General features: G+C 42.3%; 1 protein-coding gene across 2 annotated transcripts in view; it reads right to left on the reverse strand.

The window, feature by feature from the left end:
* Positions 1–14,154, reverse strand: part of LRP1 (LDL receptor related protein 1) — a 1,298,976-nt gene that overhangs the window by 61,335 nt on the left and 1,223,487 nt on the right. For both annotated transcript variants that reach the window (XM_085654639.1, XM_085654638.1), the window contains exons 81-84: positions 9,827–9,967; positions 8,367–8,540; positions 7,806–7,967; positions 6,045–6,219 (exon numbers count right to left, since the gene is read on the reverse strand). In XM_085654639.1, coding sequence (XP_085510765.1) covers positions 6,045–6,219; positions 7,806–7,967; positions 8,367–8,540; positions 9,827–9,967 — 652 coding nt within the window. The remainder of the gene's footprint in view (positions 1–6,044; positions 6,220–7,805; positions 7,968–8,366; positions 8,541–9,826; positions 9,968–14,154) is intronic.

Raw genomic sequence — 14,154 nt, forward strand, 5'->3', positions numbered from 1 at the left:
CGTGGATTGTAGGTTAGTTGTAGGAGGGCATCTCTAAGATGCCCTCTGGGGTGCTTGGTACATTAAATCTCACACTGGCATCAGTGTGGATTTAATGTGCTGAGAAGTTTGATACCAAACTTCCCAGTCTTTAGTGTTGCCATTATGGTGCTGTGGAGCTCGTGTTTGACGAGCTCTCAGCACCATGTACTCTTAAATGGCAGCACTGCACTTACAGTGCCCGGGAATGGACCTGGGTACTGTAGGGCTACAGGGCTCCTGCGCCCACACCATGGGCATAAGGCACCCAGCCAGAGGGGTGACTGACATATGTCTTGGCAATGTGGGTGTTGGGCATGGCACACAGAGATGTGTGCCATGTCGACTCTTCATTTTGTCCTGCACCCAGACACTCAGCATGCAAAGGCAGTGTGTGTGTGTAAGGGTACAGGGCCCCTAAGGGTGGCACAATCAGTGCTGCAGCCCTTAGGGATCTTCCCTGGTCACAAGGCCCTGGGTACCTAGGGTACCATTTACTAGGGGCTGACATGTGGCCAGGGTTTGCCAATTGGGAGTTTGTGTGTTTTAAGGAAGGAACATAGGCCCTGGGCACCTGATTGGCAGGAGTCCAGGGTACACTCAGTAAAAGTACATTCAGCAATCTAGCAAAAAGTGGGGGTATACCATGCAAGAAAGAGGGCACTTTCTCACACTCCTTCATTCATCAGGGTAAAGACGCTCTCATGTTTGGTGGGGTTTGGATTACATCACTGACTGACCCTTGAATTTGAGGCCATTGTTTGTCCAACTTTTCCTGTAAAGGCCGCATTCTGAGGCAGCAAAACAGTTCTAGAGAAATGCAAGAGGACATCATCCCCAGAATTCACCTCAAGGACTTTTCTGTGGTATTTGAATCAATTCCTAGGTGTAACCATAGGTGATTAGATCCAAAACCCACCTGTCTGTTATCAATTAACACTTATGTAAATATATTGTGATCCAACTCCCCAATTGGGTGCTGGGATAGAGAGGGTGCAACCGGCACCATCAATTCATCATTGTTTTCTCTGAGCTTGTTTGTTGTAAGCCACTGTTGGTGGTTGTCTAAACGGTTGCTGGGGATATGAAGGTCAATACTGCTGTTGAAAGGGCTAATATTGCTGATATCTATACGGTTGATATCCTCCTCATATGAGAATAGCCATCTTCCTCTTGCTCCTCGAAAATACATTTTTCTCATCTGCAAGCAACCTAAAGAGTTTGTGGTATTCATGTTTGCTTTAATCGCCTCTAAGGCCTCATCCATGTGCTTGCCAAACAATACTTCCTCATCATATGGCATGTCCAAGTTTTACTCTGGATTTCCGATTTGAGGGATGTAGCTTTCAACCATTCCTGCCTACTGAAAACAACAGCTCCCACCAGCTGGTGAAAACCTTTCGATGTGATGCCTATTACATAGTCAATCATTTAAGATGAAGTTCTTTCCCCTGTTTTAGGATCTATTTTGCTTCTCATCTTACATCTTCTGGCAAGAGATCAATGTATACTGGAATGCCTGACTACATTTTCGTGTCGTACCAGCCAAGAATAGCCAATGAATTGACTGCTCGACGCAATATGCGATTTATACTCATTCAGTATTATATATTGCACAGAGTGTACCTTACGCCGGCAAATATAAACAAATATTTTAATCGTACAGACACCAAATGTGCCAGATGTAACGAAGTGGGGGTGGACCTCTTTCATGTGTTGTGGTCCTGCGGGGTGAAGTTACCAGGAAGCTAGCGCAATGCACGGAACGAATACTGGAGTGGGCGTGGGAGGTGTGCATCTTAGGACTTTACCACAGGTCTAGGAGACATAAGGTTACCGATCCTCCAAGTGTCTAAGGCCTGGTATCACTCCCTCCTGTGCTGGGCACAGGCGGAGTGTTGCACTGCATCGAGAAGACGTGAGTGGGTTGTGTAAGCAACGATTGGCATCAGCATGGGACGTAATATTGTCGGATTTTCGCTTGGCAAATCAGGACCCTGGCGTGACAGTTGATGCGGCAACGGGTGATGATATACAAGTAGCACCATGATGGACACCCACTTAGCTCCCATGGGACACAAGTGCAATACGCGAGGCTGTTGATCCTGACACTAAAATGTTATACATTAGTCACGCAGGCATGGGTGATTGCCATCACACACCGATATGCCACTAGACTAGTAGCTTCCTTGGCTGAGCAGGTACATATTCTTCACAAGCATGGTTATAGCAGACGAGACGTGTTGCTAATTAGCGTAATTGTATGTCTATGGGTACCAGACGGAGGTTTTTCTACTCGTTTTACATCATGTTTTACCCCTTCCCTTCTTTTTTTCACTTGCGTACCTTCATTATATGTCCCAGGGACAGAGCGTCACATCATTACACTTAGTGTTAATAACTTACTAATAATAATATGTATATACTGGCATAAAATGCATTGTTTTTTCTGATGGGAAACATTTGACATGTATACGGTCTATTCTGCTATGTTTTTCTAAAATTTCAAGAAAACTCAATAAAACCAGTTTAAACAAAAAATTAATTGACTGCTCGAACAGTTGTTGCCGACATAGTGGAAAAACATATGCCCTATGTTAGCCAAGTTCCAGCCTTCTCGATCAGGTGGTGTGGATGGATTCTTGGATCAATGTTGAGCTGCTCGTGCTGCTACCAAATTTGGTTTTGGATAACCAATCAAGCATGCAGGTGAGCTTTCTGATGCTTTATATTTTTTATCCAATCTAGGTAATACCGCTGAAACTGTAGCTGGGTTGTTCATTATTTTTACACCTTCCTCCCAAATAAAATCTACCATTGGGATTGCCTTGACTAATTTTTTCTTGCAGGTTCCTTAAAACCATATAAAAACCAATCTCATTGTTCAATAGTCAATGATAATTGAAACCTCTTTGCGGCCCTTTCCACCAAATTATGAAATCCTCCAATGTCGTTCAGTGGAGTCTATACCGGTTGTGATGTCGGCAGAGATGGTGCTGGAATTAGGTATTCATCCCATTCATTAGTTGGTGATTGATTGCGGGATTTCCCCTTCTTCTCTATCCTCATCTGAGGATGCTCAATCATCTGTAGGCGGCCCTGCAATGTTTGAAATTAGTGTTCTTTTTGGTGTCAGAGGCGTTGGTAAATTATGCGGTGTGCGAGGAGTGTTGGTTTGTACTTGAGGGGATTGTGGTGGTCTTATTGGCTGGTATGGAGATGCAGACTTTGTAGGTTCCAGAAATCTCCAGCAATATCCTGCAACATACCTTGGAGGTTGTTTACTTAAGTTACGGGCTCCTGAACCATGATACCATGAAACTGATTATGACCATAATGTTGGTACATATATTAAGTAGGTTTTTCAACATGTTGTGGTCCTGAGGAATAATATTCTTCTCCATAGTATTCCTCTTCATCATCCTCCTAATATTTAGAATTTAGTTATGAAGGACCATGGGCTGTTCCAAAGGGTTCTTCGTCGTCCTCATCCTCCTCATCCAGTAAGTGGGTTGGTGGGAGAGGAGAGACTTTACTATGAAAGGTGTGTTCATGCTTCAAAGTATTACATACTTTTCTTTCTCTCTTTGACAGTGTCATCGACGAAATCAATGATTTAACAGTCATCTTTATCGTTGTCTGAGTCACCTTTCCCATTGCGAAAGCGTTGTTGATGGTTTCTTCATCGACAGTGCTACCGTCGTCAATGGTGCAGTCATTGATGACTGTAGTCATCGACAATGCTGTTGTTGTCTTTGCGGATGTCAACATCTTCGTTATCAGTTTCAATGTTGTGTTGATGTCGACGACATTGTCATTGTATACAAAGTTAAGGATGGGCTTCTGCCATTGCAATGTCAGATTAGGCGAAGGAGTGGTAGGCTCAGATCTTATTATTCTGAGGACACTTTCTCCTTCTTCTGTTTGTAAGAGCGTTCTATGCTCTCCCAATGACCCATGATGGGTCTTTTTTAATGCCTTTTCTTAGGATTCTGAACATGTGATCGTTCTCCCTTTTCTTGACCACATTTCTGTTTTTGAGCTTCATTAGATTTCAGTTTTGGGAGCCATATAAGAAGCCTCCCCTCTTAATCCTTCAATGTCTTAGAAGAAAAGGTAGAGCATATTTTACAGTCCTTTACCTTGTGTGAAGCATATAGACAATATATACATTCCTTGTGTGGGTGTTATGAATGTACTCTTTTCTTCCTACATGTGCCACAAGGTCTGAAAACTCCTTTCTTTAATGATTCTGACATCCTGAGTAGTCAGACCTTGGCAGGTGCAGGTTTGAACTGATTTTCTTGATGAAAAGGCTACTATAAAAAAGAAAACTGGTAGCAAACTGAGCAGAGTTCAGGGGGACTTCCCTCACACGATGAGCAGTAGAAAATCTGAGGGGGTAAAGCCTCTGGGGAGTTTCTAGTGGGTACCGTCACCTGATTGGCTGAAATTTAGTTCTTAATAAATGATGTGGATAAGTTACTGAAGTGAATGTTTTCTAGCTATTATAGGCTATGCGTATTATACTGTACTGCTTTCTAATTCTGTGGGACTCTCACTTTGGCAACTGGGAAGGATTCAAGCATGTGAATCTATAAACGATCATGTAGTAGAGAATCTTGTACATAAATGCATGTGGCTTTAGGTGTTTAAACATTTGATTAAAAATGCCCACAACTGTTTTACATTTTAATGTAATGACGGCAACTTCAAGTCGAGTGTCAAATACTCTCAAAGACGAAATATGTAAAAATGATGGAATTAAATGCTGCCCTGAAACACACCAAGTGCTTAAGAAACGCTGCAACAATCATTTTCATCTATCATTTTTTGTGGTCTAAATGACACTTCCTAAGTAGGGTGTGTTTGGCCAGGGGCTTGTCTTGAGTTTGCTGTGCCTCAGGACCCAAGCTGCACTTGACTGATGCATGTGAGTCAGCCTAAAAACAAGTTTGTGTGCTTGTATTTCTTTGCAGAGGGGACAAATCTTGGAAATCTGTGCTCAGCCGCTCCTCTGTGGCAGGACCAAGACTGATGATTGGTCCCTTTTCATAAGCGCATCAGGTGAAATAGAATGCTACCCAAAGTAATTACCAGTCGATAACTAGCATTGACATGAACATTTCAAGCCATTGCTTTGTGTTAACTCCCAAGACATGGCAACTGCTTCACAACAACAAGCTACAAATAGGATGTAAGAAGTCAGTAAAAGATGCTCATCTGCGAGTTACGTCAGTTACTGAATGACTATGCCGGGTTAAAATTGGTACTGCTTTATGTAATGGCATCATTACATTACTTGTGAATGTTCAAAGCAAAGGTAGGAGACTTTGTAAAATGTGAATACATGAATCCTTCTTCTTGAGCCCTAATTCTGGAGAGAAGACTTGAGAAAGGGTTTTTAGGAGGGGGACCGAATGACCATTGCTTGATGTTTTCCTTCTTTGTACTAGTAAAGACCAGAAGTCCCAGAGGCAAGTCACCAGGCCAGGCATCAGTGAAAGCACAATATGCCACAAAAAGGACTGACTGAAAAAGTTAAACTGAGATCTACTGTGTGTTACCAGATCAGATACCACAGGGGCCATCATACTTTTAGTGCAAAGGTTTTCATTTACAAACCAATGCCCATTGTCAGTTGGTACTTCGGCTGAGATGATGTGATCCCAGATCACAAATCCAAGGACACATTTGATTTTTAACTAAAAGGCTAGGACTGCAACTCTGGGTCCCCGGTCACATGAGTAAGTTATCAAACAGCCCTAGCTCACCACTGGAAACAAATTAACAGACTATAATTAAAGTGCGATTCGCGCCCTGTTAACCAGTTTAATTTGCCTAATTTTTTAAGGTGATTCATTTGGATAATGAACAGAAACAGGGATCTTATTGCATTAAAAAGTCCATAGCCCATGGTTAGATAACTGTTGACACCTGAGAAGATGTAGGAGACTATGGGGTATATCTGTTTTAGTAGAGCTCAGTTCAGATTCTGGCGAAAGACAGAGTGGAGAGGCACCTACTTGCACGTGACTTCACCGTTCTGCTTGTTGATGTCGCAGGTGCCTTCCTGGCATCGGGAGCACTTGTTGATTTCACAGCGGTCCCCCTCATACTCCACCGGACAGCGGCACTGCTTGCTGTTGCTCTCAGTCAGTTGGCAAATACCACCATTTTCACAGAAGCCAGTACACTTTCCTAAAGAGGCAAGTGATATATGATGTTAGGACAGTCTAAACAGAAGAGCGCAGACTCGGCCTGGTAGGCAACATTCCCTTAACCCGAGCCACTGCCCGCCTAATTTCAGGCGACAGGGACAAGACATTTCAATAGGTAAAACATATGAAAGAAAAAAAACGTATAAACTGTTAAACAATCTGCCTGTTTCTTTGCATGCATCCAGTAACAGTCTGACAGATTACTCATTGTTCAAAATATTATGAGCACAATTCTACATGCTGGAGGCTAAAAAACCTCCATGTTACCTTTGGGGAAATTTGCTACTTGTGTACATCTTCTAAAGAAAAACATCTTTGATGCATCCCTTTTTAATGCTATTGGAACTCAGTGCACAGAAATATTGCAGGTAAATTGAAGTCAAGATGCAAAAAAATGTAAGACAAGGTGCTTCTCACAATTGAACCGATAATGTAAGGATTCCATTAATACAAGCACACATTTAACCAAGACCAGACACTGAACAGTGTCCCCTAATGCAAAGCAATTCTCACAGTTTAAATTAGAATATTCCACTCTTATTTCTCTTTTATGTGTTGTTAAAATCATAGATACTGTTTATGAATTTTCTGCAACTGTTACAAGTGAAAAAGAGTATAGCATTTGTCAAAAGTGAACCTCTGTGCAGCACAAGATTAACACAAAAGCTGTGCTGAGACTCGCAGGTAATTTGTGCTGGGTCTCAAGTTTACACTCCTTTAGGATATCCGTATGGGTACACATAGAGCTTTTTCAAAGATCTTGCAGATAGATCAATGATAGGCTGAGGGTCCTCCATCAGATAAGTGTGATAATGGTATCAAGATGCACAAATGGAATCACTGGACAGGTTGTTCATTTAAATGTTGCACTCAAATGCTTTAGGGTGGACATTACTGTAGATCCAAAAGATGACCCACATCCATCATTAGCAAAGCTAACAGGTCTGGATTTAATGTGCCAATGCATGCCACCTTAGTACACTGGAGTCCAGCGCAAGGAAGAAAGTGAGCAGGAGTGGACAAAGAGGACTATAGTTGCAAAGTAGTCCCTCATGCATCTCAAAGCAAGTAACTGGGTGGAGGCAAAAGCATACACTCAAAAGCCAGTGGCATTAGCTGAGAGATGAGTACTCCACTGGGAAGAGCCAAGACTTGATTAACTAAGACTCAAGTATATGGCTGAAAGAGGCTGGTCATTGAAAGCAATGGTTAAAAGGGTGGACCCAAAGCTCGCTCTATGTACAGTAATAGAATGACTTAAGTTTGAAACCGCACCTTCAAAATCCATACCTACAAAGATGCTTAGATCGGGACTGGTAGGGGTTCTAGAAGGGGGAGATGGAAAAGGGGTCTTTCAGCAGTTAGAGGGATGATTAACAGGAAATATTAAAAGGATATGCACCCAAGGGAAGTGCGGCTCCTTATCAAGCACAGAAAGGCAAAAAACATGGTGCCCACTAGGGAACCAAAAGCTACCCCCGCAGCATTTTGTTTGCTCTATAGCCTTAATTGTCCCACTATACTAACCAACTACAATACCCAAGTGGGCAACAGAAGGACACTCACTGAACTGGCATCTGTCGCCAATGAAGTCGCCCAAGCATCTGCAGTTGGGTTGGTTGCCCTGATTTACGGTGCAGCTGCCGTTATTCTGGCAGTAAGAGGCACACACTTGCTTGTTACACTTCGGACCAGTGAATCCAGTGAGACAGCGGCAGGTTGGCATTCCTATAACAACAAACACATAATAAAATAAGAAGAATAGGTCAATAAGATAAAACAGAATAAGGGAGTTGTTCAAGACAGCAAGGCAATGAGGAAGGTGAAAGTAAAGACGTTTTATCTCACAAAAAGTAGTGTATCAATTTCATCAACATTTACAAATGTGAGAGAAAAAAAGCAACTGATACAAGACAAACAAACTAAACAAGTGGAGGCAGCTGAAAGGAAATAGGACTACCACAAACACAAAAAAGAGAAATAGAAAAGGGGATCAAAGATATCGGAAGGAGGGTGAAAACTGGAAGGAAAGGGCAGTAGTGAAGTGATGAAATCGAGAATGCAAGGTAGATGGCTAAACAGCAGCAAGGCAGGACTCGTGCAGGGACTTGGGTGCTGAGATCTTACCGGATGGGGAGGCAGCACAGTTTCCACCATTCAGGCAGTAGTCCTGGCACTGGTCGCTTTCGCACTTCTCGCCAGTGTAGCGTGGCTGACACTTACACTTTGCTTGTTTTCGGGCATTTAGGAAGCAGCTACCACCGTTCTGGCATTCTAGGGTGCAAGTGTCTGCTGTAGGGGCTGTGCAGAGACGAAAGGTTGGGAGAGAAGAGTTAGTGAAAACACTGAGATAACAGATGGGTGTAAAAAGCGCTGCTTTGGAGGACTACATGATCTCACTGCCCCCAGATGAACAGGCACTAGTGTTACAATTGTAGGCCATCATTAGCTTACTCATGTTGGAAAGGAATGTAGTGTGGACTTAGCACTACAAGCCTGGTTTACAAGAGAAACAAGGGATAACTCAATGAAAGGTTCGAGATTAAAAGGAACAAGGTACTAGAGAAAGCCTTTGTGAATGACGGGTCCTTGTTCAAGAAGACAATCATATATACCTTTGATGCCAATTCATACTGTTACAGTATCAAAATAATTACTCTTAAAAATTTGTAAACTTATCCATTATGTTTTTTAAATCAACAGAAAATGGCAGAAAAAAGTCAGGAAAAGGTTAGAGTATGCTAGCTGATTTTTTGGCCACCCAATTTGAAAAGCTGATCTCTAAGCCCAGTGAAGGCCAGCAAAACAGAGCAATAGGAACCATGATGATGCCACCAGCTTTGTGGCGTGCCTCAACATCTGGTAGTTCACAGCACCCCCAGTTTTATAACATGGGTTCTCTGTGTATTCTCTACAGTGATCCTCTAGGCTCAGTCTGGTAAGCTAATGCTTGTTGTTTCGGCTAGAAAGCGGGTGAGTATTGAAAAAGCGCCACAGTCCCCAAGGAGCGATGTAGAAGCCTCCCAACCTTCAATAGATAACACAATATATGGCCTTGTCAGTTTGGTGGGTGTGGGACATTCTACAAAAATCAACAGACACCCTCCCAACACCTATTTAGAAAGCAGTCGGGCCTCACTGCTCAATGGACTGACAGGACATCAACGCTTTTTGCCACATATCCCCCGTCTGGAAAACTGTAAATAAGGCCCAACGTTTCCACTAAAGTTTTCTTCATGGATCCGACCGTACTAGTAAAATTCACTTAATCACCACACTTTTCGTCCAAAAAATCGGAAACTTTCATAACAATACAAGGGTTTCAAATCTTTCTCGACTTGGCAAAAATTTAGGAGGGGGTTGGGGAGGACAGGAGAGGGTGTTATTCCACGACCCATGTATGAGAAATGGATCGCCTTAGAAGAGTAATGATAGTGGTCTGCCAACAGCAGCCATGATCCCTATAGAAAATGTGACAATTGAATAGAGATAGATTTCTGCTTGTGTAGTAGTTAACATACTTTCCATCACATAAGATCAACCTTCCCCCTCCCTATACCATGTCCCATATTTCCCCTGCTACATACAGCCTGGAGAAAGTGTCGGCAGCGTGACGACCACACAGGTGCCATTGTCCAGTCGGTGGCCATTTGGGCAGGTGCACACAGGCCCGCTGGGGCTCAGCAGGCAGAGCCATTCACACTTCTTCCTGTCGCAGGGGTTGGTCACTAGGATGGAAGAGAAAAGACAAAGAAAAGTCAGAACATAAGGTCAACATGTAAAGGATAAAACACTATAGAACTGCACCCTACCATACCAGTATGCATCTGATGGAGCTCACCCTACATCAGAAAATAGGGATAGGGGACTTGGTCATTCTGGACAAAGGGTATATGCTGCACCGAGTGGGGAGAGACACGACAGGTAGGAGAGATGAAAAACAACAGAGCAGGGTCGTCAAGGACATCAAGACATGTGATGGACTGGGGAGATAATCAGCAAAAGAAGTCATCAGGAGCAGGGGAAATTAGGTCATCACAGTGGTGGTGGAGGAAATTATCTGGCGCCTGGCAATGAGATCATTGAAGTGCAGTGAGAGGAGGTGATCAGGAGTGGATCCATAATATCATAAGAAGAGGGCTGATGTGCTAATCAAGTTGAGTTGGCATACAGCAGTTTTGTGGGCTGTACTTGATAATCAATTGCAGCCTGGATAGGAGCAAAAAATGGTAGACTGACCTATGTAAACCGCTGTAGTAATAATATGATCAGAGGAAGGACCGATCCCAGGAATAGCTGATGCTGCAGTGAAAAAATATATATATACACACACACACACACACACACACAGCCACATACATAAACACATATATAAAATTCACCGAAAAAAACCAAAGGTTACAGGGACGTTGTAATTAGGTTGACGTTTTACCCATACAAAATCATAGAAATTCAGCAGTTATAGATATACTTATAATTATGTTAAGAAACTAACTCTTGGCCTAAACTTACTTAATGGCACAAGTTGAAGTTTCTTCAGATAAGTATACCTATAAGTATAATTATAACTGTTGAATTTTTATGGTTTTGTATGGGTGAAATGTCAGCCTAACTAGAACATCTCTGTAACCTTTGTTTTTTTTCAGTGAATGTCTATGTTTTTTAAAAATATATAATTACAGTACGTTAACACAACTACAACCGCACCAAGTGGATGTATTATTTTTCTCCTTGGCTTTCGTATCCGCAGATTTACACTGGGAGCTGTGTTAAGCACTGCAGTGAATCCACGGTTTGGGCCCTCCCAAAAAAAGAAAAAATGTGGCCAATTGTTTGAGACCTCTCTATATGTCCTATGGGGTCAGGATACCTCTATCCCGACCCCTTATGTTATTTCTCCTCCCCTCCCCCCGGGCTGACCGAGAAACAAACAAAATGTCAGTGGCAGCTTTCTGTTCAGGTTGTGGCCAGCCAATCAGGACCTTGCTTTCGCCCTCATATCTGCGGATCCCCACAGGTGGATCAGTAGCCCTACATATCTACATTTTTCGTTCTTTGATAACTCCCAAACGACTTAAGAGATTTACACCAACATTTTTCTTTCTAGACCAAGATCTACCTTTCTGCAAAAATTTGGTGCAATTCTGTTTAGCGGTTCGGGCTATAGTCGTGTCTCAAAACTGCAAAGTCCCCATTGACACTGCATTGGGAAAACACGTTTTGGGGACCCCCCCCTTTGCCTTGACCTCCACTTGAAAAATCACAATGAAACTTTCCAAACAGCAGCTGAAGTAGCTGGTACACTAGTTTTGAAAATGTTGTGAATATTCAGCAAACGGCGCCAAAGTTATTGGCAAAACAAAAAATGTTTTGTCTATGGGAAAAGTTGTTCTCTAACTATAACTTACCAATAGCTATCACCAATAGGTAACTAACATACATACATACACACATTTATTTGAGTAATGGTATGAACATGAAAGCATGGGGGGGGGGGGGGGGAAGAGTTATAAAACACTCCTGGGAGAAGAAATGTAGAGATGCACGCATTCTTCGTCAAACTCCAAAGACCTTTATTTCTCTGAGAAGCTCCCCAACGTGCCCTAAATATTTCTGCATAATGCACCTGATGAAAGATGAAACCCCTGAATTAATATCTTCAGACAGCTGCTCCAAGCCAGAATACTGCTTAGGACTGCTGAACGCTAGGCCTTTATTCCTTCCACCCTTCACGACATTAGAGGAAGGAGAGATGAATATTAAGTTTCCCAAACAATGTTTAGTGTTCAGAGGATGGCGGGGGCTATCGACAGCTGTATGTATGAAATTGCTTGAAGGTGGCATTTTGCCGAGAAAGCAAAAGCTTTAAAGTTCTTTACATGAGCAATAAAAAGAACTTCTTGGGAACCCCATACTCCCCCCACCAGCCACGTGACTGGTTTGTGATTCTACAGAACAGAGCACAGCGATAGTTTAAAACAAAGGTACTTCGTTCTGAAAGGGACATCCTAACCTAGCCCATTATTTGTCAGAACACAGTAATGACCAAAGTAACACAGTGTGATGTGACACTGAAATTCCACTTAGTCTCTATCTCACCTTAAGAGGGAGTGTAAAACCTTAAACACTTTTGAAAAAGCAGACAGCTCAAGCTTTGCTGCTCACAGACTGAAATCTTACCCCAATGCATCTTTTCCGGGATCAAACGATAAAAGATTGAGCAGCCTATCTTCGAATTTACAACGGTGACATGGGTGCTGTATACAGATCTCTTTAGTAGCTGTGCAACCCACTACTAGACCTTCTCTGTGACTGCAGGGGTGTCTCAGATCCTACAGGAAAGCAGCAATGATTATATATATATATTACCTACTGGCAGCCGCCAGTAGGTAGTTATAGTTAGGACCTATTTTCCATAGGAAATCCGCAACGTTCTATTTGGAATAACGTTGGCGCCGATTGACGAATCTTCGCGAAATTTTCCAAACTTTTGGCCAGCTCCGGTCCGCTCCTATCCTGAAAATTTCACGGTGATTCATCAAGCGGGGGCCGAGAAAAAAGGGGGGTCCCAAAACGCGTTTTCCCCATGCATTTTCCCATAGGACTTGTTGACGCAGCTACAGCCCGAACTGCTGAACGGAATTACACCAAATTTGGCAAAGAGGTAGTCCTCAGTTCAGACTCGTGACTTTTGCTTAAATGGTGTAAATCCGTTCAGTAGTGCCTGAGAAAATAAAAATAAAAATCACATGTATATCTGGGCGGAGCCTAACCACACATCTCATTGTGAGATCTAAATGGCTGTCAGCACTTCATCCAGGAAGTGTTGGCAGCCATCTTGGGACCAATATACATGATAGCACCTCATTAAAAAGCATTGAAGTTAATAGAAGGTTTTAAGACTTTAGTTACATTATAAATCATTTGTTGATGGTACCATACTCATTTTAGTAATTGTGGTGTGTTCGAAGGTGATTTTACCATGTGAAAAAGCCTTCTGCTGTGATATCATGAATCATGTTTGAGAGAAACCTATTTTCTCATGCTTTTCCCACAGAGGTTTGGAAGGTGATCTATAAGCTAAACTGAGAGCATATTTTCTGTAAATTCACATTATCTTTCTCAGTCATGTGAGAATGAAGTCTGACATTCTCAGTAAAACATGTACATACAACAAGGGCAGAGACTGTCAGTTGATTCCTTTGTGTTCTACTGCAGCTTCCCATAGTGTTCTAAAGAACAACTAGAGCGCTAACAGTCCTACTTATGACAAACGTATTGCACACCTGAGCCATCTTGATTGGAATAAAGTGGTAACTCTTAAAACATTTAATTTAAAAAGGAACAACATGAGGGGGTTCATTTTGCCATAGAAAGTATGATTAGTGCTGCAGAAAGAAAAATTAGGGCACATTTTAGTGACTTCTCAAATCCTCTTCTATTTCATTAAAAAATTCTGACATGCAGACTGAAACATGCACTTTGAATAACAGCAGCAGACTTCCCTGGTGAGCAGTAGCTTTACTACAGTGATCTAATGAGCAACTAGAGTGCTAACATTCAGAATTTATGGCAAATGTGTGACACATCTGAATGCCTTCTTGATGGAACCAAAATAAAAACTGATAGAATTTCCTACTGTGGAGACTGCAGTAAATGAGGAAATTAGGAAACTTCATAACAAATAAATCTCCCAAGATGGCCACCAGAGACAAAAGAGCCCAAATGTAGCCCAAATATCACCCAGAAGTATAGCCCAATGACAGAAGTGTGCAAAACACTTATTTTTTGTGTATTTGCAGTTTTATATAGTGCAGACTTGTCAGGTATTGGAGTGCTTTACATGAGCATTGGTTACATCACACAAGATCAATTTCATTTTGGTTGTAGACATGGGGAGACTAAGTGATTTGAC

This window comes from Triturus cristatus, chromosome 4_1 (genome assembly GCF_964204655.1).
Source record: "Triturus cristatus chromosome 4_1, aTriCri1.1, whole genome shotgun sequence".
Classification (NCBI taxonomy): Eukaryota; Metazoa; Chordata; class Amphibia; order Caudata; family Salamandridae; genus Triturus; species Triturus cristatus.